The following is a 24,945-nucleotide window of genomic DNA, read 5'->3' as shown; positions in this document are numbered from 1 at the left end:
GACAGGTTTATTTATTTCTTTTCACTTCTTATACTTTTTGGTAGAAGAAAGGGACCTTATTGCACTGGCTAAGACCTCCAGGTAAAATATTCCCTACAAATAGAATATCAGGAATACTTGTTTTGTTTGCAGTCTCAGAGAGAAAGCTTCCAACATTCATTTTAAAATATGATATTTGCTGTAGGTTTCTTTTAGATACCCTTTATCACATTATCTTCTAGTCCTAGTTTGCTAAGTATTTTTATTAATAAAAGCATTTGATAAGAATGCATTTTTTTGTATCTTTTGAACTATTATTTTTCTCTCTTATTCTGTCAGTGTGGCAGTGTGGCAAATTATATTTGTGGCAAATTCATTTTTGAATGTTAAACTAATTACATACCTGAAAAAAACTGAATTAGTTATGGTGTATTAATGTTACCTTTTTTTAAATTAGACTTGCTGTATTTAGTTTGTGAAAATATATAGGATTTTTGCATCTATGTTTATGAGTGAAATTGGCCTGGAATTCTCCTTTCTTGTCAGACAATCTTTCTGGTATTAAGATGTTATAGAGTTATAAAATGAGTTGGGAAATGGTTCCTCTTTTTCTGTTCTCTGGGAGACTTTATATCAAATTCACCCATGAAAATACTCTTTCGAAGAACCAACTTTGTTGAGCCTATTATATATTTTTTCCTATTTTATTAATTTCTGCTATTTATTTTTTACTTCCTTTTGTCTTTGGGAAGGAGTATAGTTTCTGTTGTTTCACTTTAGTCTTATTATTGTTCCTTTGACAAGAATGTGGGTGTTTTTCCCTTACTGCTTTCAAGATTGTCTTTTTTGTCTGTAATTTTCCTCAGTTTTACACTGATAAGCTTAGGTATAGTTTTCTTTGTATAACCCTGCTGGGAATTTGTAGGTCTTCTTGAATCTGTATCTTGATGCCTTTTGTCACTTTTGGAAAATTCCCAGGTATTATCTCTTTAAATACTGTTTTTGGTTTATCCTTTTATCTCTTTCAGATTCCAAGTATGTTTATGCTAGCCTTTTTTTTTTTTAATCCCCTTTGTTTCTTATACACTTTTCTGTATTTTTCCATCCTTCTGCCTCTCCTTGCATCATTCTGGGTATATTTTCCTAACCTATCTTCTCAAAAACGAATTCTCTTCTTTAACTCTTTTATTAATCCTATATTTCAAGTTCTCGAATTCAGTATTATATTTTCAGGTTGAGAATTTATGTTTGGTTCTTAATTTTAATAGTTTCCAGTTCTCTGCCAGAATTCTTAATTTTGCTTTGTTTCCCTTGAGATAATTAAGCATATTTATTTTAAGAATCTGTTTCTGATAACTTCATTATCTGGATACCCTCAGGGTCTCTTTCTATTGCCTCTTTTTTGCTTTGGTTTTCTTTATGTTTTCATTATTTTTAAAAAAATTAAGTACTAGACATTGTATTTGAAAAATTGGCAATTTTAGTCTTTGGATGATATTATTTTCCTCCACAAAAGATTTTTGATCTATTTTGGCTGTGGCCAGAGGCATTAATAATCACAGAGCACCTTGCTCCAAGCAGAAATAGAGATGATTCAAAATGGGCTTCAATTTCTTTCCAGATTATTCTTCTTTCTTGAGTTTAGTCCCATGAATCCCACTGTTTGTAGTTTAGTAGCCTTACTTCTCTTGATTTCCTGAATTTCAACTTTCTACCCTTTCTCTCTGAGTAGTTAGAAATTTTGATCAGCTTTGCAGTCTTTCAGAAACCCTTTCTAGAGTGAGCAAATGCCCCCATAAGAAAAGTGATTCCAAATACCAAGTTTACCTCCTAGTGCCTCTCTGTTCTTCTGTGGCCTCACCTGGTAATTCTTTGCTATCTTACTGGTTATCTGATGCTTTTAAGCAGATTTTTCATCTTTTCAATTGTTCTGAGTGGAAAAGTTAGTCCATATTACCAAGTAGGCATTGATGGAAGTCGAAGTCTTTTTTTTTTTTTGGTTGCTATTTCTTGTCTTTTTTGTTGGTTCTTCCTCATGTCCCTGGCATAAAAATGTTGGAATGCCCTATGCCTTAGTCCTTGGACCTCTCTCCCTTTCTGCACTCACAGCTGGTCTCATTGCTTTAAATTCCATCTATATACTTATTATTACCAAATTTCCTTCATTATCCTGGATGTCTTCCATGAACTTCATACCCAAATACACAGCTGCATATTTGACATATCTATATGGGTATATAATATACATCTCTAACCGTGTCCAAAAATGAACTTTCTTTGTAAGCCAGCTTGTCCTTCTGATTTCCTATTTCAGTTAATTGCAACTTCATTTTCCAGTGTTGAGGCCAAAAATCTCAGCATCATTCTTGATTCTTCTTTTTCTTTCACATCATATATTCTTTCCATCAGCAAATACAGAGTCTCTACCTTAAAAACATATCCAGCACTTGGCCACTTATGAACTCCACTGCCATTGGTCTGGTCCAAGTCACTGTTATCTTTCACCTGGCTTACTTTAGTATTCTCTTAAGGGTCTCCCTTTAGTGGAAAGGAAAACTATTATTAAAAGTCAGATTTATATGTTACATCTTCCAGCTAATACAGATAATGAGGTAGAATTTTATTAACAAGCTTATGGGCATAATTATCCAAAAATTTCTACCCATAATAGGAAAATAGTTTGTATATTTTAAGGACTGATAACCTAATGTGGTATATCAGTTATGTTCTTATGTGGTGACAACAGAATGTTACTCAGGTAATAATGGATCTGCTTGGTGATTGTATTAGTCAGCTGATGCAAAATACCAAAAATCTGCTGGGCAATATAAAGGGTATTTATTTGGGGTAGGAGCTTATAAATACCAGGCCATAGAGCATAAGTTACTTCTCTCATTAAAATCTATTTGGAGCAAGATGGCTGATGACATCTGCGAGGGTTCAGGCTTCCTGGGTTTCTATGTTTCTGGGGCTTGCTTTACTCTGGCTTCAAGGTTCCTTCCTTCCTGTTGCTGGCTTCTCTTTTGTCTGCATGCTGACTTCCCAGGGCTCCAGTTTAAATCTTCAGCGTCAAACTCCAAAATCAAAACTCCTTGCATCCAAAGCTCCAACTCTGTCCTTTGTTATGCCTTTTGTCTGTGAGTCCCCACCCACCAAGGAGTGGAGACTCAGCACCCTAATGACGTGGCCCAATCAAAGCCCTAATCATAACTCAATCATGCCCAGTAATAGGCCAGATTACAAACATTAATCCAATATCTAATTTTTGGAATTCATAATTATATCAAACTGCTACAGTGATGGTGATGGTAATTGTCTTCTATTTGGTGAATTTTATTTATTTATTCATGTAATCTTCCAGTTAATTTCAAAGGTCCATTGTAAGAAGACATGAGATAACTCTTGTGGGATTAAGGATGTTCATTTTGGTATTTGTTCTAAATTGACCCATATGGTCACACAACAGTCAAGGTATTGTTCAGGGGGTATATAGGTTGGTGTCCTCAAAAAGAAACAGCTCCATACCAAGAACGTTATGTGAATTGTAATATCCTTCTGTCAGTATTGGTAAATTATTCCATCCATAAGAACATTCCTCATTTCTCCAGCTTCAGTATCACTGCCTAGCTATAGAAATAGTACAGTTAATTTATAAAAAGTCTATTCATAAAACTTAGAATGTTGATCATATTTTACTTTGAAAAAAAAAAACTAATTAATTTGGGCTACTGGAATTGTTGAAAATTGTTTTGCTTGCACACATAGGAACCAGTTAGGGAAACTGGGATGTTTAGATTCAGTTTTTCAGATACTATTTATCTACAAATACCCTTCATGCCTTTTTCAGTTAATCTTAGTCTCTTGATGCTGCTGAGCATAGAACTGTAGTTCTTGTAGCTAACCATGGTTTAAGCTTGACCCCCTGGGGCTGAAATGGAAATGAAAGTTGGATCCAATGAAGTGAACCCTTCCCATTGTTAGAATTTAGGAGGCCGGTGCACTAGATTTATTTTGGTAGGTCAGTAATTAATTATTCTCTGGACTGTCATCATAGCTAGGTTGATATACAAAAATAAAAAACATAGAATGTTCAGGAAGAAAAGCCATTCTTGTATTAAAAGCCTATGGTGTCTACATTTGGATTTTCAGGTTAATGCGGCTGAATCAAAGATAACAAATTTAATATACCTAAAGCATACCTTGGAACTTGTGGATCCTTTAAAGGTAATTTAAATGTTCGTATATTGTATAAAACATGTCTAACATCAGTTTGTTTTAACTTTTTGTTTTGGGAAAATTTCAAACTTACAGAAAAGTTGCAGGAATAGTAAAATCAATTCCCATATTCTTCATCCAGATTCATCTAACATTTTGCCACATTTACACAGCACACATACACACATATTACTATCCCTTTGTCCTGATTATTGCAATGACTGAGAATAAGTTGCAGTACCTAAATACTAAAGTGTATATCTCCTAAGAAGAAAAACATTCTCTTACATGACCATAATATAATTATCAAATTCAGGATATTTATTATTGATACAAGCTATTATATAATGTATATAGTCCATATTCAAATTTTCCAATTGTCCTAATAATGTTTTTAGAGATTTTTTTCTGTTCCTGTGCTCAATCCAGGATCATGCATTTTTTAAAACATTTTTTCACACACTTTATTTTTTAGAGGAGTTGTAGGTTTATAGACTTACCCAGAAGGTACAGAGTTCCCATATACCTCCTGCACCCCCACACAGTTTTCCCTATTAACATTTTGCATTAGTATGGTACATTTGTTACAATTAATGAACCAATATTATTAGAATTATGTTGTCTAAAGTCCATGGTTTATATTAGGGTTTACTCTTTTTTTGTGTATAGTTTCTGTTTTGTTTTATTAAATTTTTACTGTGGTAAAATATGTACAACATAAAATTTTCCGTTTTAATCACTTTCAAATATACAGTTCAGTGGTATTAATTGTATTCACAATGTTGTGCTACCTTTTCCACCATCTGCTACCAAAACTTGCCCATCACCCCAATCGGAAATTCTTTATCTATTAAGCAATAACTCTCCTTTCCCTTTCCCCTTATGCCCAGTAATCTGTAAAATACTTTCTGTGTCTATCAATTTCCATATTCTAATTATTTCATATCAGTGAGATCATACACTATTTGCCCTTTTGTGTCTGTCTTATTTTACTCAACACGATGTCTTCAGGACTTATCCATGATTGTAGCATACAACATAACTTCATTCCTTTTTAAGGCTGATTGATAATCCGTTGTACATATGTACCACATTTCATTTATTCATCTGTTGATGCATGCATTGTTTTTAATGTCATGGGGCTTTTTGATGCTTTTAAACTGGAAAAGTTTCTCAGCCTATCTTTGTCTTTCTCTTGACGTTATCATTTTGAAATGTAAGGGTCATTTATTTTATAGGATATTCCTGAATTGAAATTTGTTCAATTGTTTCCTCATGATTAGACTTAGCTTATGCATTTTTGGCTGTAACACTCTGTGAGCAGCATGGTATCCTTCTTAGTACATTATCACATAATGAAGCACATGATATTTCCCTATTATTGATGATATTAACTTCGATCAATTTCTTCACTGTAAAGTTACCATATTTTGTTTTGTAATTAATTAGTAAACTGTAGAGATACTATGAGACTGTGTAAACATCCTGCGCCCCATCAAACTTCCATCTCCTGATTTTGTTGTTTATTATTGATTCTTACCTAAAGCAAATGTTGCTATGATTGTTACAAAATGGTAATTTTTCAAATCATCAGTTTAAATATATTGCATCCTACAACAGTTTTCTGATAAAACCGGCAAAAAATGACTTAAAAAAATGAATAAAAATTATGGACAAATTTTGTTATAGGTTTAATTCTAACAAATATAAATAATGAAAAGTAGTAACCTGGCAAATGGTGTCACCTTTCTTAGAATGAAAGAGGCGAAATAAATCACTTAAGAAAATATTGATAGATTTGATGAAATTCAGATTTCAAATTTTGATATGTCAAAGCAAAGTAAAAGGCAAAGAAAGGAAAAATTTGTGATGACTGTCAGGCAAAATATTAATTTCTGTCATCATAAGATTTGTATGATTTAATAAGAAAGTACTAACATGCCAATAGAAATATGAAAAATGAGCAAAAAGAAGAAATCAATGTTGTTAATAAATAGTAGCAAAATGTCCAGTCTTACTCTTAATCAAAGAAATTCAAATTAAAAACATAGTTTTTATCTATAAACAAAGATTTTATATATAAAGAAGCAAAGGATAATGGAGCTACTCACTACTAATGAGAAAATGGTGAGACAGGTAAGTTCTTAGATGGTGGGAGTACAAATTGTACATATTTACAAGAAAATTTCACAGCATATATCCTTTGATCCTGTAACACCACTTCTAGAATTCTGTCCTAAAGAAATATTCATAAATGCTGACCAAAATTTATGTCCAAAGATGTTAATTGTAGTATTATTTATATGTGAGAAATTATAAGTAGATTATAACTAGAAAGGTAGATTATAAGAATAATTAGGGAAGCAATAATTTATTTTCTGTAGAGTGACTAATATGAATTATTAAAATAAGTGAATAGTTTCTAAGGTTTATGATGTCTTAAATAGAGGAAAAGTATACAATGATATAAATTTTTTGCTTGAAATAGTGAATTGAAATAAATACATTCCTAGTTTTAATTGTATTTACCTTTGGAAGGGTGGTATAATTCTAGTTATTTAAATTTTTTTCTTTATGCTTTTATGAATTTTCTAGTTTTTATCGGTATGTGCATCTTATTTTTCTATTCAGAAGCAAAAACATTGTTAAAAAATTATTTCCATTGCCTAATAGCAAACTAAAATAGATGTTAAAGGTTCAAGATAACTATGCTTTCCTCTCTTTTTTTTTGTTTATACAATTAGTGGCTATTCATAGTTTCCATTAAGCAAGATAAAATCCCTACCGTGCTATTTAAGAATGGAGAATTTGCTCTATTTATAAATATGCTAACCACTTTTTAAGCGTAATAAATATGTAATCCAAATTTTGGAGTTATACATAGAAGTGCCCAAAATGTATAATGGAAATTGTTTAAATTCCTACCTCTAGTAAGTAGTTAGATATTACCAATTAGTTAGAAGATAAAAGAAAACTAAAAGTCATAATAGTGAAAGCAGTATATGATATATATTAGCCATGTGCTCTTGATCTGGAAAATGAGAAGGATACAATCTGACTTTGCCTACATAACTAAAATATTGTCTAGGTGTATGTAAATGGGTAAGTGTAAGCAAGAAAGCACTTGGTAAACTGTACAGTATTAGACAAATGTTATATGTGATACTTGAATAATGTAAGAATTTATTACCCTTAACTATTTTTATTTTGTTCTTTAATAGATTGCTCTGAAGAACTGTAACACACCTTTATTAAGAGCGTACTATGGTTCCTTGGAAGATAAGAGGTCTTTGTCACTCAACTGTTAATAAAATAACAGATTTTTCCTTTCTTCCTGATAACTGATTTTAAGGACTCTAACTGTATTCTCTAAAATAACCCTAGCTTTGGTTATCACTCTCTTTAAAATCTAAATGCTGTTTATACTCCTCATCAAAAATTCTAATTAAATTTCACCTTATAGTTATAATTCATAGATAATGGCACATTGATTATTTGTGCTAATGGACAATTAGAATAGCATGAAAAATCGAACTCCATGCACATTTTTAATATTTCTTTTCTAGCTATTCTCCATGGAAAGATTTGCAAATATATAATAGATTCTTTTGTTAAATCATGAAGGGCCTAATGTAACCAAAAAGCAGTGGATATGAATACTGAATATGATATAAATACTGAGCAATTTAATTTTAATATATTTTAAACAATGGAACACTGGTTCTTCATTGAATGATGTGATTATTAAGAACTGTTATTTTTTTGATTCAAGATTGATATCCTGTGTGAGACCATAAGCTGAAATTAATAATAAAACCAGAGTAATTTCAGATAAGATATAGAAGAAAATAAAAGATTTGGAAAATAGGTATCACCACATTTCTTAGTTGCATAATCACTGTACCTGATCACTCATAATTGTGAGGTTCTTGTTAAACCAAGATGTAAGAGTACTTTCCTTACTCCTGATGAGGGCAGGGGCCATATGTTATCCTTCTTTGAATTCCTGCACCTAATACAGTGCTTGACACATAGTATCAGTAAATGTTTATTGAATGAAGAAGCATAAAACCAGAATTTTTATAACAGGTCTTCAGTGATAAATTTTGTATTCATAGGTACAATCAGTGTACATAGTTTGGGGAAGCAATTAATTAGCAGGTGTAGAATTGCTCTTGGTGGCCTCATTCTACTTTAGGATACTGATCCTAACTGATGAAGTAGTTTAAAATTGACATTGTCATAGCTCTCACTGTGTAAATGTAAATACTTGGTGGCTTAATTATTTCAAAATAACGTTTTTCCAGTGATTATAAGAAAATATGTTTTTGCTGTTATTATGTATGACTCCAAAATTTTAAATAAAAATAACTTTAACTTATTGATTATAATGTTCTTTTTTAGGTTTGGAATCATACTTGAAAAGATTAAAACAGTAATTAATGATGATGCAAGATACATGAAAGGATGCCTCAATATGAGGACTCAGAAATGTTACGCAGTGAAATCTAATATAAATGAATTTCTTGATATAGCTAGAAGAACATACACAGAGATTGTAGATGACATAGCAGGTATTTAATTATTTGAGAATGGCTTGGGCATGCTATACCAAAAATAATACTATTTTTTTGTTTTTAGGAATAAAAATTTTTAGGACATGATGTGCTTTTTTGCTGATGATGACAATTTATTTTTTGTTACCAAAACAGATAAAGCTGAAGTATATTGCCATTTAAGGAGCTTTTTTTTTTTTAAATCAAGATCTTAGAGTTTTTAAATGTATCTGTTATTTTTTCCTATCTTAATTATAGTCATCCTCATATAACAATATAGTTTATATGAAAAATGCAGACTATCGGTACTAAAGTTTTTCAGTAGAAGAAGAGAAATAATTTTTATTTTGAAGAAGTGGCATTTGAACCAGTCCAGTAATTCATTCATTCAATAAATATTTATTGAGCTGCTAGTAAATGCAGATACTCTTCTGGGTACTAGGAGTAGTACATAAGTGAACAAGACAAAGTCCCTGCCGTTATGGAGCTTATGTTATAGTAGGTAGGTAAAAAGTAAGAACAAATAAATTTCAAATTGAATAGAATATTATTTCACGTGGATAGAAATATATGAAGAAAATTGCAGCTGAGTAAAGGGTCAGAGAGTGACTGGGTCTGAAGCAGAGTGGATGGAAGGGTTTTAATAGAGGGGTAGCCCTAGAAAAGGATTCCCCTGACTAACAGTTGCATTAGCATAAGCACAGAAACATGGGAAACTTCAGGGCATGGGTGAGGAAACCTGTTAGGATGGAATAGGGACTAATGAGAGATCAGATTTCAGATATAGATTGGAGACAAGAATTTAGTCTTTGAAGACCAGAAGTGTGGATCTTTTCCCAAGGAGAATGAAGAGGAACTGAGATGTTTTTGCCCCAGAGTGAAATTGATCAAGAAGGTTAATCTATGATGTGTTAAATAAATTTGATTGTAAAATGAAGGTGTGGAGGACACATAAATATTACAAGTTAATAATGTACTATTTAGGCTGTTAGTAATGTATCTGAGAAGAGATGAATGCAGGGGTAGACAGGAAGAATTGATAAAAGTTAACTGAGTAGATATGGCCACAGTAAAGACAGATGTAGCTTTTAATGCTATTTGAAATTTCTAACCTGAGAATGGTAGTACCACTAAGAAAAAATCAGGAGGAGGAACCGTTCTGAGGAATGAAAATGTTTAGTTTCTTCAAGTAACATTCCAATTATTAATATGGTTCATCAGGTTAGAATTACAAAGTTAGAATGCTAAAGTGAGTTTGAAGCTGATGATAGAGATTTGGGTTTAAGGAATTTTATTTGATGAGTCACCTATTTCCTTTTTGGACTATTTCATTTTGTAAACTATGTTCGTAGAAAAAATTTCTTATTGTGAATTAATGATTATCATAATTTGTTATTTTTTTTTAAAACAGAGGAATGAATAGCAAATCAAAACTTCTTATGTTTCTAATGTTAATGCTAGCACAGTATATAAAATAGTTCCGCTTCTTTTTATTTTTATTTTTTGCAATTTTTTCCATTTTCAAAATACTTACAGGAATGAGTGCCTTTGTACTGTAATGAATTTTTTAAAAAAGAATGATTAACCACATCTTTTAGACATTAAACATCTCTAGAGTTTCAAGAGTAACAAATTAACACGAGAAAATCATGTGATGACTTTTTAAAAGGAAAGAATCATTTTCTCATTAAAATTCCTTTTCTTTCTTTTGTCTTTCATATTTCTGTCCACTAGGAATGATAGCACAGCTTGCAGAAAAATATAGTCTTCCTTTAAGGACAAGTTTTAGCTCTGCTCGAGGATTTTTCATTCAGATGAGTACAGACTGTACAACCCTACCCAGTGATCAACTTCCTTCAGAATTTATTAAGGTTAATTGTAGTGTATTCGGTTAGGAAATTACTGTTTCTTATTCTACACAGTCACATTAACGTTTTCAGGTACTCCTTGAGTGTTATTTGCCAAATTTCTGAATATTCTATATATTGCTTCTCCTTCTACTCTTATCCATCCACCTGACAGTTTTACTAAATATAAGAGTAATTTAGTAATTTAAAAGCTTTATTGAGAAATCTCAAATACAGTGTCTCCAACAGTTTGATAGCTTGGTGCGGGAGGTAAAAAAAAAAAAAAAAAAGAAAGAAAATCCCAAAGAGTTTTTGAAATTTGGAAAATGGTGTACTATTTCAAGGCACATTTACCTATGCCTGATTAATTACTGTGTAATTAAAAGAAACAAAAACAAAACTAATATTTCTAAAACATTTGGACCACAGAAAAAAAATTTCTACATATCTATGCCTCCACAATATACCAGTTTGGGAAAGTCTAACCAAATCTAACATCTGCGCTTTGATTTCTCTGCTCTCAGGAGTACCTTTTGATATGAAACAAGCCATTTAGGCTTCAGGAATATACTTAACTATACTCCTAAGTAATGAGGAATGGATTGAAATAAAGAATGGGCCATGATTCACTATTGGGTTAGAGAATGAGTGAGGTTCAGGAATGGAGCATAAGGGCTGAGATAGTGATCAGGGATGGAATGAAAATCACTCATGTCTATTATTCATATTTTATAATAAGTCACAATATTTTAACATTTTTACTTGGCTATTTAAGGCCTGTCAAAATGGACCTTGTCACATAAAAAATAAAAAGACCAAAAAATAAAAAATAGTCATTATCTCATGGGCTAACCTAAAAATACCCTGCTTTAATCCTGGAAGCCATCTTCTTTTCTTCTTTCACAAACATTATTTAGAACTTTCTTTGTGATACTGTATCTCAGAAATTCAAGTGATTAGTTTAAATAACTATATGTGTAATACTTACAGTTTAATATTTTATTTAATAGGAGTGTACACGTATCTTGATATTTGCTTTTTAATTTCCAAGCAGATTTCTAAAGTGAAAAATTCTTACAGCTTTACATCAGCAGATTTAATTAAAATGAATGAAAGATGCCAAGAGTCTTTGAGAGAAATCTACCATATGACTTACATGTAAGAGCATTTGAACTTTTTGAATATTGAATTAAGTTGGTGTAATTTGGGGAACTAGGATAAATTTTATTAATTGACTTTTTGTCTGATTGCAGAAAATTATAGAATTATGAATGTTAGTAGAGGAAGAACATTTCCTGGAAGAACAGTTAAAAATTTTAAAGTCTGTTATTGTTATTAGGATCACTGAGCCTCAATCACAGTGCTTCAGGAAAAATATTGCAAAAAAAAAATACAGTTATAACAAATACTTTGGTAGTATGCATTTCACCATGGTGTATAACTTGATACTTCATGAGCTTATCTTGGACTTCATTCAACTTATTCTTTTCCCATGGTCTCTAGGCCCTCAGTTTCTCATTCCTTTCTATTTCTATGGTAACATCACAATAGTGCCAGTTGTTTTGCTGTTCAGTGAAAGAGTGGCAATATGACTAGAAAGAAGAAATAGAGTTTCAGAATTAATGGGCTGAGATAACAAAGAGGAAGGGTGGGCTTTTAAAACAATTTCAGGACATGGACCACAGAAACTATAATATATAGTTATTTTTGGGTACATATTTCTCCTTGTAAAGGAAAAACTTTTGCACTGTATCACAGTGTGATAACTCTGGCTCATAAGAGCTTAAATATATTTTTGGTGGTGGTGATGGTAGTGTGTGTTTGTATATAGGTATGGATGTGTGTGTGTGGGAGAGGGGAGAAAGAATGAGAGAGAGAAAAATACATAGCAACCTTTGTGTTGAACTTAGTATTTACAAAAGTACAAAATTATTAGCTATGGGAACTGTCCAGGTGTCATGAGGACTTGATGTGACCTTTATAAAAATATTTTTATTGCATATAAAAGCAGTCATTTAAAAGGTGTTTTAAACAAAACACCAGAAGACAGATTATTTGCTACTAAGTAGCTATGACCTTGAGCAAGTGTTTCAATTTCCTCATCTCTAAAATGAGTCATTTGAACAATAGACTTTATCTATAGTGTATAACTCTACTGGGAATCTTTTTTTTTTTACTTCAGGCAATGAACTTAATATTGTTTTACAATTATATTGCTCATCTTTTTTTTTCAAAAGCATTATTACATGTGTTAACCATGTGTACTTTCAGGATAGTATGCAAACTTCTTAGTGAGATTTATGAACATATTCATTGCTTGTATAAACTCTCTGATACTGTGTCAATGCTGGATATGCTACTATCATTTGCTCATGCCTGCACTCTTTCAGACTATGGTAAGTTACTTTCTTTGGAATAAACATGTTGCATGTTAAAATTTATATTCCATTCAGACAATATTATATAACAATTATGACTATTTTAACATTTCTACTTAAATTATGGTCTCTTGCCTGTGGTTCTAAACTAAGACACAGAAAGAACGTGAAATTCTCCTTAAATTTTATTTTAAAAGTCATAAAATTATTCATGGGGAAACTAACAAACCAAAAAGAAAAAAACTATACCAGAAACTTTTAAGGTAACCAAAGAAAGACTGCAAGGTATCCTATTTGTGAAAATGACAGTGCTCCAAATTTATAAATTTCAAAACTGAAGACTCATTAAGAAGCAGTGTAACCAATATTAATCTACAAAGAAATGAATATCTAAAGTGAGCACTTTTTTCCTTCATTTTTTTAACAAATCTTTTTTTTTAATTTAATTTTATTTTTTTCATTTTTTAAAAAATATTACATTCAAAAAATATGAAGCCCCATTCAACCCCACCGCCCCCACCCCATACTCTCCCCACAGCAACACTCGCCCCCATCATCATGACACATCCATTGCATTTGGTAAGTACATCTCTGGGCATCGCTGCACTTCATAGTCAGTGGTCCACATCATAGCCCACACTCTCCCATGTTCCATCCAGTGAGCCATGGGGGGATCTACAATGTCCCGTAACTATCCATGAAGCACCACCCAGGACAACTCCAAGTCCCAACAAATCATTTTTATTGCTACATATTAATAAAGCATACAGTCATCCAAAGTGTACCATCAATGTGTTTGGTGTAATCATTTAGTTGTGTGTTCATCACTTCAATCATTAGAACATTTTCATTATTTCATAATAATAAACAAGAAACAAACAAAATTTCTCACCTCTCAGTCTCTCTATGCTTTCCCCACTGTACATGGCTGCTGTTTTTGCCATTATCCAAAGTGTACAATGAATGGCTTTTAGTATAATCAGTGTTGTATACATTTATCATCTCAAAAATTTTACAGTTTCATTACTCCACAAAGGAAGACTCCATACCCCTTAGCATTCCTTCCTCAGACCTACATAACCACTAATCTCATTCATCTTTACAAATTAATTTATATTTACATTTTATATAAATGGAATCACACATATGTAGTACTCTGTGTTTGGCTCCTTCATTTCATATAATGTTTTTTGTGTGATATTAATATTTTGTAGTATTAACATATTCTGCTTCAAAGAAAAACAGTCTTATATATGCAATTCTACCCATATTCATATTTCACATAATATATTTAGTTTATAATAGGGCAATCATACAGTATTTGTCCCTTTGTGTCTGACTTGCTTCATTCATCATAATGTCCTCTAGGTTCATCCACATTGTCATATGTTTCATGACTTCATTTCTTACCACTGCATAATATTCCATCATGTGCATGCTCCACAATTATTTATCCAAAAATAGGTTGATAGACACCTGGATTGTTTCCAGCTTTTGGCTATTATGAATAACGCTGCTTTGTACATCTGTGTGTTGAAATCTATTTGTGTCACTGCTTGGTTCTTTTCGATATATACCTAACAATGATATTGCCAGGTCCCATGGCAAGTCTATATTAAACTTCCTTAGGAACTGCCAAACAGTCCTCCGCAGTAGCTGTACCATTCTACATTCCCACCAACAGTCAATAAGCATTCCTATCCACATCCTCTCCAACATTTACAGTTTTCTGAATTTTTAATAGCAGCCAATCTAGTAGGTGTGAAATGATACCTCATTGTAGTTTTGATTTTCATTTCCCTAATTGCTAGTGATGTAATATTTTTTCATGTGTTTCTTCACCGTTTGATTTTCTTCTTTGGATAGTTGTCTTTTCAAGTCTTTTGACCATTTTTAGATTTGATATGTTGTCTTTTCATTGTTGAGTTGTATGATCTTATATATCATGTATGTTAAACCCATATCATGTATGTGATTGCCAATTATTTTCTCCCATTGAGTCAGCTGTCTTTTCACCCTTTTGGCAAAGTCCCTTGAGGTGCAAAAATGTTGAATTTTGAGGTGGCCCCATTTATCTATTTTTTCTTTTTTTGCTCGTGCTTTGGGTATAAAATTTAAGAAATAAAGTGAGCATTTTTAAAATTAGCTCCTTAGATATGAACATTCTAAGATCAGGAAGTATGTCATTCATTTTGTATCCTAAGTCCAATACTGGCCTTGATTATAAATGTTAAATGATTTCCTAATGTTTGAATGAATATTTCAAGTTAGCCCCCTTGAAATTTCTTTCTCAGTAATCAGTAATAACCATACTCAATTGTGCAGATTACAGAACCAGTATATAATAAATATGGTTGAATAAATGTATATTTAATAACATTAAAATTTCTAGCAAAAATAAAAATTAATATTTTCAAACTCTTCTGCAGTTTCTTTTTCATAATGGTAAGTATCTTAAAGAAGATGCCTATTTTTCTTATTACATAAATGTTAGTTTTTCAATTGGTATATTATAGGTCAAAACTTTTGTAACCATTTATTTCTCCTTTAGGGTCAAATCTTTACCTTAGGAGTCAGCTATTACAATAGTTGTTTTATTAAGTTTCAGTGTTGCTCCATTTTAGTTTGAGAAAGGCTATTTTGAAACTTCAAACTTATAAATAATTAAATTTTGGTGTTAAAATGCTTTTTAAAAATATATAAACCAAACTCATTTTTATAATGAATGACTTCAAGTTTATCCATGTGTTTCATTCAGAGGTAAGTATCTTTTACTTTTTACTTGTCTTCCACGCTTTTCCTCCTCCCTCTACTTTGGCAGATAGCCATCCATAGAGATTTGATTGTTATTTGTTTCTATAAATTATCAGTATCTTTTGTGTCTGATTTTCCCTATCATCTAATATTACTTTTGTGACAAAATTTCTTCAAGGACTTGGGCAGCAAATTATTTCTATATTTTGTTTTACTCTGTGTTCATACCTCATGATAACAGCTAAGTATACCAAATTTGAAATAATGTTTACCATGGGGATTGAGTAAATATGTGTTTCTGTAGTTATGCTAATCAGCTTATTTTTAAAATATTATCAATGGCTAATTGTGTTTTATTTTTGTGTTTTTTAGCCTATACAAATCTGAAAATTTTATAAACTGTTTTGAGCCTGGAACGGTAACAGGGAGCTGAATGCTAGAGTTCCCCAGACTCAGAATTGAATAGAAGTTGTGGTTGTGATTAGAGTGTGTCGGTTATAAATGATGCTTTTGATAGGGATTTGAGATAAAATAATTCCTTAAAACTGTTGTTCCCAAATGACCTTAGGAAATATTCACAGTACATACATACCACAAAACCTTTAGATAGAAATATATTAGCTTTTCAAATCCTGTATTTTATGCATGATTGTTGTATAAACCCACTTCTCTAATGAAGGGGGGAAATGATATAACATGCAAAAAAAACAAACAAAAGAACAAAACTAACAACTTTATCCTGTTTTTTTCTTTAGTTCGTCCAGAGTTTACTGATACATTAGCAGTCAAACAAGGATGGCACCCTATTCTTGAAAAAATATCTATGGAAAAACCTGTTGCAAATAATACCTATATTACAGAAGGAAGCAATTTTCTGATCATAACTGGACCAAATATGAGTGGGAAATCCACTTATTTAAAACAGATTGCTCTTTGTCAAATTATGGCCCAAATTGGTAAGTTATGGCTTTACTTTACAGTGAGTCGTTTGTGACTATTTTTTAGGGTCAAGCCTAATGAACCCAAGAACAGTTTGGAGTAGATTCTCTTACCTAAAAGTATAATAATGTGTCTTTATTTATGATAATCAAATATGCATTTATTATTGAATAAAGACACATTATAATAATGTCTTTTGGATTTTATCAAACACTATCCAGCTTGAATTGCACTACACTAAAAATTCTGTGCGATATAATAAGTGAAAGCTTGCTGTAACTTTCAAGTATCAAGTATTAGTAAATTGAATCATATAAATATTTCAGGTTCAAAGACAAACTAAACTTTGTTGTGAAAAAAAGTGAAATAAATAGTATAAGGTACAGCCTTATAAAAACCCACATGATATTTTTCCAAAATTATAACCCTGGGCAGAGAAACATTTTCCTACTTTATTTGAGGGTCACTAACAACTTGACCTCAGCAGTTGATATACTACACACATATACTTTTAAGGATGTCACTGTCCTAACCCTGTCACATATTTCTGGTGTACAACTTACCTCATCTCTGAAAACTGTGTTTCCTTAAGGATTATATGAGCCAGGGATGGTTTTGCCCTTTCCCACCAAAGAACATTTGGTAATCTCTGGAGACATTTTTGGTTGTGACAATGGAGATAGGGGATGGAGTTTTACTGGCATTTAGCAGGTAGAGGCCAGGGATGCTTCTAAACATCTGACTTAATTTCCAAGGGCTGCTGTAACTAAGTAACACCAACTAGATGACTTAAAACGCAGAATTTATTGTCTTACCATTCCGGAGCCTAGAAGTCCAAAATCAAGGTGTCAGCAGGTCCGTGCTCCATTTGAAATCCATAGGGGAGAATCCTTCCTTGTCTTTTTGGCTTCTAATTTTGCCAGAAATTCTTGCCGTTCCTTGTAGATGCATCATTCTACCTCCTCCATCTTCATATTACTTTCTTCTTTGGTGCCTGTGCCTGTGTCCTCCCTTCCTCCCTTATAAAGATACCAGTAATATTGGATTAGGGCCTCCTGTAATCTAGTTTGACATCATTTAAACCAATCTTCAGAGATCCTATTTCCAAATAGGCATAGTCACAGGACCAGGAGTTAGGATTTGAACATTTCTTTTTGAGGGACACAATTCAGCTTCAACACCCTACAATGCACAGGGCAAGATTTATTCACAAGAAACTCCGTACGAAAGATTTATCTAACCTAAAATGTCAATATTACCTAGGTTGAGAAATTCTGTTCTATACAATAGATTATAAACACAGCAATAATAACTATTGATGATACAATGTAAATTTACCCTTCCCCTACTCGGAAAGAAAATCAGAGTTGAATGAATAAATGAAGTGTAAATATTTTTTTCAGTTTAACAAAGTTTTGTTGGAATAAAAAAACCATCTCAGCTAACTTCCTTCCCTATCTGATTTATATGTGACGTAATAATCCTACTTCTATTTGAATAGCTATGAGGAGCTTTGTCCTTCAGAAAGTAGGCTGTCCAATTGTTGGGCAGCTTTAATTGTTAGAATATTTATTATATTCAGTTGAAATCTGACTTTCCATTACTTTTGTTCATTAGTCTTTATTCTTCTGTGCATCAGAGTAAAGTTAGTCTCTTTTTTCAGTAATAGCTCTTCAAAGGTTGAAGATAATTATTCTCCTTCTTAAGCCTCGGAAACACCTAGAATTATATATAATGTCTCATGTAGTCTAACCGTCAAAGGAAACAGACTGGGAAATTAAGAATAAAAGCTTTGGACCAGATCTAGCTTGTTCAGTTACTAGCTGTGAAATCTTAGATAAATTACTTAACCTCACTAGGCCACGGTTTTCCTATCTGTGAATGAAAATTATAACACTTCTAAGGATTATTGTAAGAATTGAGAATGTATATAAAATACTAACAACTTAAGGGGAGGATATAAGAATAAGACTCCAGGCAGAGGTAAGCACATACTCTACAGCACAGAAGTGAGCAACAGTATGATTTACCCAATGAACTAAAAGTAGTCCAGGGAAGTGGACTTGGCCCAGTGGTTAGGGCATCCGTCTACCACATGGGAGGTCCACGGTTCAAACCCCAGGCCTCCTTGACCTGTGTGCAGCTGGCCCACATGCAGTGCTGATGCACGCAAGGAGTGCCCTGCCACGCAGGGGTGTCCCCCATGTAGGGGAGCCCCACGCACAAGGAGTGCACCTGGTAAGGAGAGCCGCCCAGCGCAATAAAAGGGCAGCCTGCCCAGGAATGGCACCGCACCCACGGAGAGCTGACTCAGCAAGATGACATAACAAAAAGAGACACAGATTCCCGTGCCGCTGACAACAACAGAAGCAGACAAAAGAACATGCAGCAAATGGACAGAGAGAACAGACAACTGAGGCTGGGGGGAGGGGGCGGGAGGGAAGGAGAGAGAAATTTAAAAAAACTGGAGATGAGTAGGAGTTAGATCATGTTGGGCCTTTTTTTTTTTTTAATTCTTTTTTTTTTTAAATATTACATTAAAAAAATATGAGGTCCCCATTCACCCCCACTGCCCCCACCCCACCACTCCCCCCACAGCAACATTCTCCCCCATCATCATGACACATCCATTGCATTTGGTGGGTACATCTCTGGGCATCGCTGCACCTCATGGTCAATGGTCCACATCATAGCCCAATGTTGGGCCTTAAGTACTTAATTCAGCTTTATCTAAAAATTTTTAGAGAGCTGTTGAAGAGTTTCAAGGAAGAGAATGGCTTGTTCAGATTTATCTTTTAGATAGATCTCTCTGCCTACCATGTAGAGAATGGTTAGACAAATCAGCTTGGAGGCTTCTACAATAATCTAGATAAGAACTGTGGAGACAGTAGAATATACTAACATATACCAATTAATAGCCTATAATATATTCTCTACTTAGTACTTTCACATTGACTTTCCCATTTAATCCTTCAGAAAACACAGAGTCGTATTTAAGAGGCAAATAAATTGCACTCTTTGAGGACAGAGCCCATGTCTGTCTCTTTCATCCTAGCACATAGTAGGCCTTCAACAAATATTTGTTGAATGTCTATAAGGAAAGTCAAACTCAGAGAGCTTTGCCCAAAATCACCCATTATCAGTCCTTTGCCTTAGTCCTATTCCTGTTGCCCTAATAGCTAATACTGATTCTTCACTATGCCAGGTACTGTTCTCTGTACCTTCCACATATTATGTATTTAATACTCATAAATATCTAATGAAATAAGTGTTATTATCTCCACTTTAGACATAAGGAAATAAAGGCACTGAAAAGTAATTTGCCCAAGATCAAATGGCTAGTAAAAGGCAGGGCCAGGATTCAAGCCAGCAAGCCTCACTCTAGAATCTGTGCTCTAAGTTAGCAAGCTGTTTCAGCCTTCTCTAGAGTCTTAAGAAGGTAGTAGGTCAAAAAGTTTCCTGGAGAATTGGAAATATATTTTTTGTTTCTGTTTTTTTGTTTTCTTTTTTTGAGCCAGAAAATTCTGTTTAAAATTCTCATTCTATCATTTCATTATTTGTCTGAGCAAACATTTATAATGAGATTACTATGTGTGAGGAGCTACTCTAGGCATATAATTCTTTAAGAAAATCAAGAAATAGAATAGCATGGAAGAGATGCATCTTACTAGCTTTGTGATATTGAGCCTCAAGTTTTTCATGGTAATATGACAATAGTATCTATGTCAATAGATTAATTAGGGGAAGCGGACCTGGCCCAGTGGTTAGGGTGTCCGTCTACCACATGGGAGGTCCGCGGTTCAAACCCCGGGCCTCCTTTTCCCATGTGGAGCTGGCCCATGTGCAGTGCTGATGCGCGCAAGGAGTGCTATGCCACGCAGGGGTGTCCCTGCATAGGGGAGCCCCATGAGCAAGGAGTGCGCCCTGTAAGGAGAGCTGCCCGGCATGGAATGGTGCCGCACACACGGAGAGCTGACACAACAAGATGACGCAACAAAAAAAGAAACACAGATTCCCGTGCCACTGACAACAACAGAAGCAGACAAAGGAAAAAAACCACGCAGCAAATAGACACAGAGAACAGACAACTGGGGTGGGGTGGGGGTAAGGGGCGAGAAAATAAATAAACCTTAAAAAAAATAAATTCGAGAATTAAAGACAATGACTCTAAAATGCCTAGTAGTTGAAGTGGTAAGTGCTGTTGTTATAATTAATATTGTTATTGTTACTATTACTTTTATTAGTATTAGCCTCACTGTTACCAGATTCTATCTAGGTTCTTGGCTATGCTGCAGAAAGGAATTTCAAGAGCATGCTGGGTGAGTTAGGCCAGTAATTTATTTAGGTAGGGAGGGAAGAGACATAGGAGAAAATAACAAAATAATAGAGCAGGGGTCCCACTTAGTGAGGAAAGCAATGAAAAGGGATGGAGAGGGCTGATTTACAAGCTGCAATTCCCCATTATAGATTATAAATCTCCAGATTTACTTGCGTGGCCATGTGATGGAGGGAAAATGGCAAAAATGACACACAGAGGGCAGGACACATCTGTAGGCAAAAAGAGCAAAGTGAGAGCCCGCGCTCCAGTTTGTACCTAGCTTTTAAACCATTAATTATCCCACCCCTTTGCTAATGGCAGGGGAGGGGGTTCCAGCTGTTTGCTGTTTGTATTGATTACCCCACCCATCAATTCCTTAATGAGGATCCAATGAAAAAGTTTCTAGGAAACATCCAGGCTTTTTCTTGTTCTCAGGAAGGAGTCTTTGTTCTGGGTAGCAGAATCCCAGGGGTGGGGTTTCTGATGTCCACATGGACTCCTTGTCAGGTTTCAGATCCGTTTATTAATTCCCTATCTTATTAGCCTGCTTCACTACTATGTCTCTTCTAGTCCTCAGGGTAAGGCTCTACTCTTCATTCGTAACTTTGTTTTAAATCCTGGAATCATCTATTTCTTTATTCCCATGATTTCACCACTTTTTCTTAGAGAGAGTTCTGTCATACTTGGTGCTTTTCCCATTCAAATATTTGTATATTTTTCTATTTTTATGATGTTAGAATGCCTTTTATATTCCAATCTCTATAGAGTCAGGTGCATTAATTATCAATTTGATTTGTTTTCAAAAGATGAATATTGTAGAATACTAGCATGGTAACTTCTCAGGCAGAAACTTAGTCTTTTGAATGAAAATTCACTTTTTAAACATTTTGCTTTCATTCTGCTTCTAAGTATTTTTGCACATTTTTAACAACATGAATAAGTTCTTAATATATCTTTCTATAATGGTTTCATCAACTTGAATCTTAATACTTTGAGTGTGTTTTCTATCATCTAACTATATTATTTAAATTTTATCAAGTTTATAATCTCTTTCTAATGTTCTTAAACATATACTAACTATATTATTTAATGTACAAATAGCTTGGTACAGTAGGTAGGGTAAATATCTCCATTTTATATATGAGAGTTGTGACTGGGAGAGCTTAAGTGCTGTCCAAGGTTATACAATAATTGTTAGACCTGGGTCCATGTCTTTACTTCAATAACTTTCCATTGCATATTCCTCAGATAGGCTGGTAAATAGTCCATGTTGAAGGAAAGTGAAAAATATTGATAGGAACTATTATTTTATAAAAGTGTTTCAATTTACTTTAACCTTATATTTTACAGGATCCTATGTTCCAGCAGAATATTCATCCTTTAGAATTGCTGAACAGATTTTTACAAGAATCAGTACTGATGATGATATTGAAACAAATTCCTCAACATTTATGAAGGAAATGAAAGAGGTACCCAAACTTAACTTTTCTTATGTTAATAAACTTGCTAAATTTTTCCACTAATGGTCAATTATCAGGGGAGAAAATATTCTTATACCAAAACATGCAGATGTGTTTATACCGCTTTCTAAGAGCCAGAGGGCAGTCAAACACAGCTTCCTAACTTCTGTCTTATGTGGAAATGGAAGCAAATGTTTTGTTGAAAAATAATTTTCAACTAGCTACTGTTACTGAATGATAAAAATATGCTTTCATGTTTTTATATGAAATATATAAAATATTTTTCTTTAGAAAATGATTTTTCCAGAATTGTTTTGGATAGTATCTATTCCTGCTAGGCTTGATTTTAAAATAAAAGATCACTGTGTTAGTAGGGTTTAAAAGTCATCCTCTTTTTGAGCCCATATATAATTTTCACTTCTTCAAACAAATTATTCAACATCTCCTATTTCTGATCTGACTAATGAAAGCCTACTTTCATTGTAGCCTACTTTCATTGTAAAGGCTCAAGGAATCAAATATAACTCTTAGGCTATCTTTAGTAGGTAGGAATTACTGAATAACTATATAATTGGATAATTTTCCAGAAGTAGATATGGGGAGAATAAAGTTATTTGCTTCACAGTATATGAACATTTATATTATATAATTATTTAATATTTATATAATTTCTACAGGAGAATATAAACACTATATACTAAGTGTTTGGGTATATTTTTTAAATGGTCCTAGCTTCAAGAAGCTTAGTTCTATAGAAAAATAAAATACCCATGAAGGTTACTATTATATCATGACATAATAAAGGTGGAACTGTATTTTTTGAGAAAGAGGCTAATAATCTTCATTGGGGAAGGATATTTTTTTGTCAGTCAAAATCTTGGTCTTTGTTCTGGATTTTTAATTTTTTTGTTTAACCAAGAATCAATAGAACTTGGGTTCTTTTTCCTAAATTTTTCTCTACATCACTGGAAATAGATTTTAAAATAAATGAGTACTTTATGGCAGCAATTGATTACTTAGGTATAGAGAAGAAAATGAGCATTTCTGTGCTTTATTTAAATATTCATTGCTTTGCTTTATTTCACTGTATCGAAAATATCGATATTTAGGTAATATTTACTCATTGTTGTCACATATGCATGTGTTATTTATATATATTTTACGTATTACTATTGGAATTATTAGTCATAAGATTTTGAGGAAGAAAAGCAATGTGTTATTTTCTGCTCAGCAGGATTTCTCTATAAAAATATATTTCAGATGAACTAATAAAGAGACAGAATTTCTCCTCATTTTATTTTCTGTGAGAGAAACAGCTGTTTGGTTACAATGAATAACATTAAAATCATATTTTTCAGATAGCATATATTCTACACAATGCTAATAACAAATCACTCATATTAATTGATGAACTTGGTAGAGGTACTAATACAGAAGAAGGAATTGGAATTTGTTATGCAATTTGTGAATATCTGCTGAGCTTAAAGGTATTTTTCTCTATTTTCGTGTATTTATATATTTATCGTGATTGGATTTTATTGGTACTCACAAATAGCTTTTTAAACAATTTTAGTTAGAGAAATATAGCATTGTGTTTATATTTTTGTTATTTTATTTCTGATAAAAGCAGGAATGAAACAGGAATTGATAGTATGATAGCCATTATATAGACAAGGAAAGGAGGAAATCAAGAATTTTAAATAATATAAAAACTGGCCAATTGGCTTTATTTTCTTTTTTTTAAGACTTTTTACTCCCCCCCATTGTTTGCCCTTGCTGTCTGCTCTCTGTGTCTGTTCGTTGTGTGCTTGTCTTCATTTTAGCAGGCACCGGGAACTGAACCCGGGACCTCCCATGTGGAAGGTGGGTGCTCAACTGCTTGAACCACATCCACTCTCTGCTGTTTTTGTTCATTGTGTTTTGCTCATTGTCAGCTTATTGTTTTTGCATGTTGTCTTTGCTCAATGTCTGCGTGTTGTTTTTGCTCAATGTCTGCTCATTGTTTGTCATCTTTAATAGGAGGCACTAGGAACCGAATCCAGGACCTCCTGTGTGGGAGGCAGGCATTCAAATGCTTGAACCACATCTGCTCCCAAGAATAATGTTTTAGTAATACTTCTGAATATCTTTTTCTAGTATAAAATAATTTAGTAAAAATATAATTATTACTGTTTATTTTTAAGAAGCTATAAAATTATTTTTCTAACCTGCTTCCTTAGTGCCTGGCAATGTAAAGTTCTTTGTAATTATTTGTTAAATTTATTTGATCCGAAATAGAGCTTATACTTTTATTATAATAGATTGGTTTGATACATAATTTTTGAGGACATTATTATTATTTTGAACATGGTCCCTAGCTCTAGCTTATAAACAGTTACTGGGATTTGAATATTTTCCCATTGCTTTAAAATTCGGTTTGTCTTTATACCTTTTTAAAAATATTAAGTAGAAACTTGAGGTTTTTTAGTTTTCTGTCATATACAAAACCCTTCCTTCCCT

At 33.0% G+C, this 24,945-nt stretch overlaps 1 protein-coding gene across 1 annotated transcript in view; it reads left to right on the top strand.

Moving 5' to 3' along the window:
* MSH4 (mutS homolog 4) overlaps positions 1 to 24,945 on the top strand; it is a 134,334-nt gene that overhangs the window by 94,758 nt on the left and 14,631 nt on the right. Inside the window, exons 9-17 of the mRNA XM_058303352.2 lie at positions 4,129 to 4,203; positions 7,416 to 7,480; positions 8,599 to 8,768; positions 10,485 to 10,621; positions 11,652 to 11,755; positions 12,869 to 12,993; positions 16,485 to 16,685; positions 22,337 to 22,455; positions 23,805 to 23,933. Coding sequence (XP_058159335.1) covers positions 4,129 to 4,203; positions 7,416 to 7,480; positions 8,599 to 8,768; positions 10,485 to 10,621; positions 11,652 to 11,755; positions 12,869 to 12,993; positions 16,485 to 16,685; positions 22,337 to 22,455; positions 23,805 to 23,933 — 1,125 coding nt within the window. The remainder of the gene's footprint in view (positions 1 to 4,128; positions 4,204 to 7,415; positions 7,481 to 8,598; positions 8,769 to 10,484; positions 10,622 to 11,651; positions 11,756 to 12,868; positions 12,994 to 16,484; positions 16,686 to 22,336; positions 22,456 to 23,804; positions 23,934 to 24,945) is intronic.

This window comes from Dasypus novemcinctus, chromosome 9, assembly GCF_030445035.2.
Source record: "Dasypus novemcinctus isolate mDasNov1 chromosome 9, mDasNov1.1.hap2, whole genome shotgun sequence".
Taxonomy (NCBI): domain Eukaryota; kingdom Metazoa; phylum Chordata; class Mammalia; order Cingulata; family Dasypodidae; genus Dasypus; species Dasypus novemcinctus.
The sequence above is the reverse complement of the archived record's forward strand: the minus strand, read 5'-3'. Positions and strand labels throughout refer to the sequence as shown.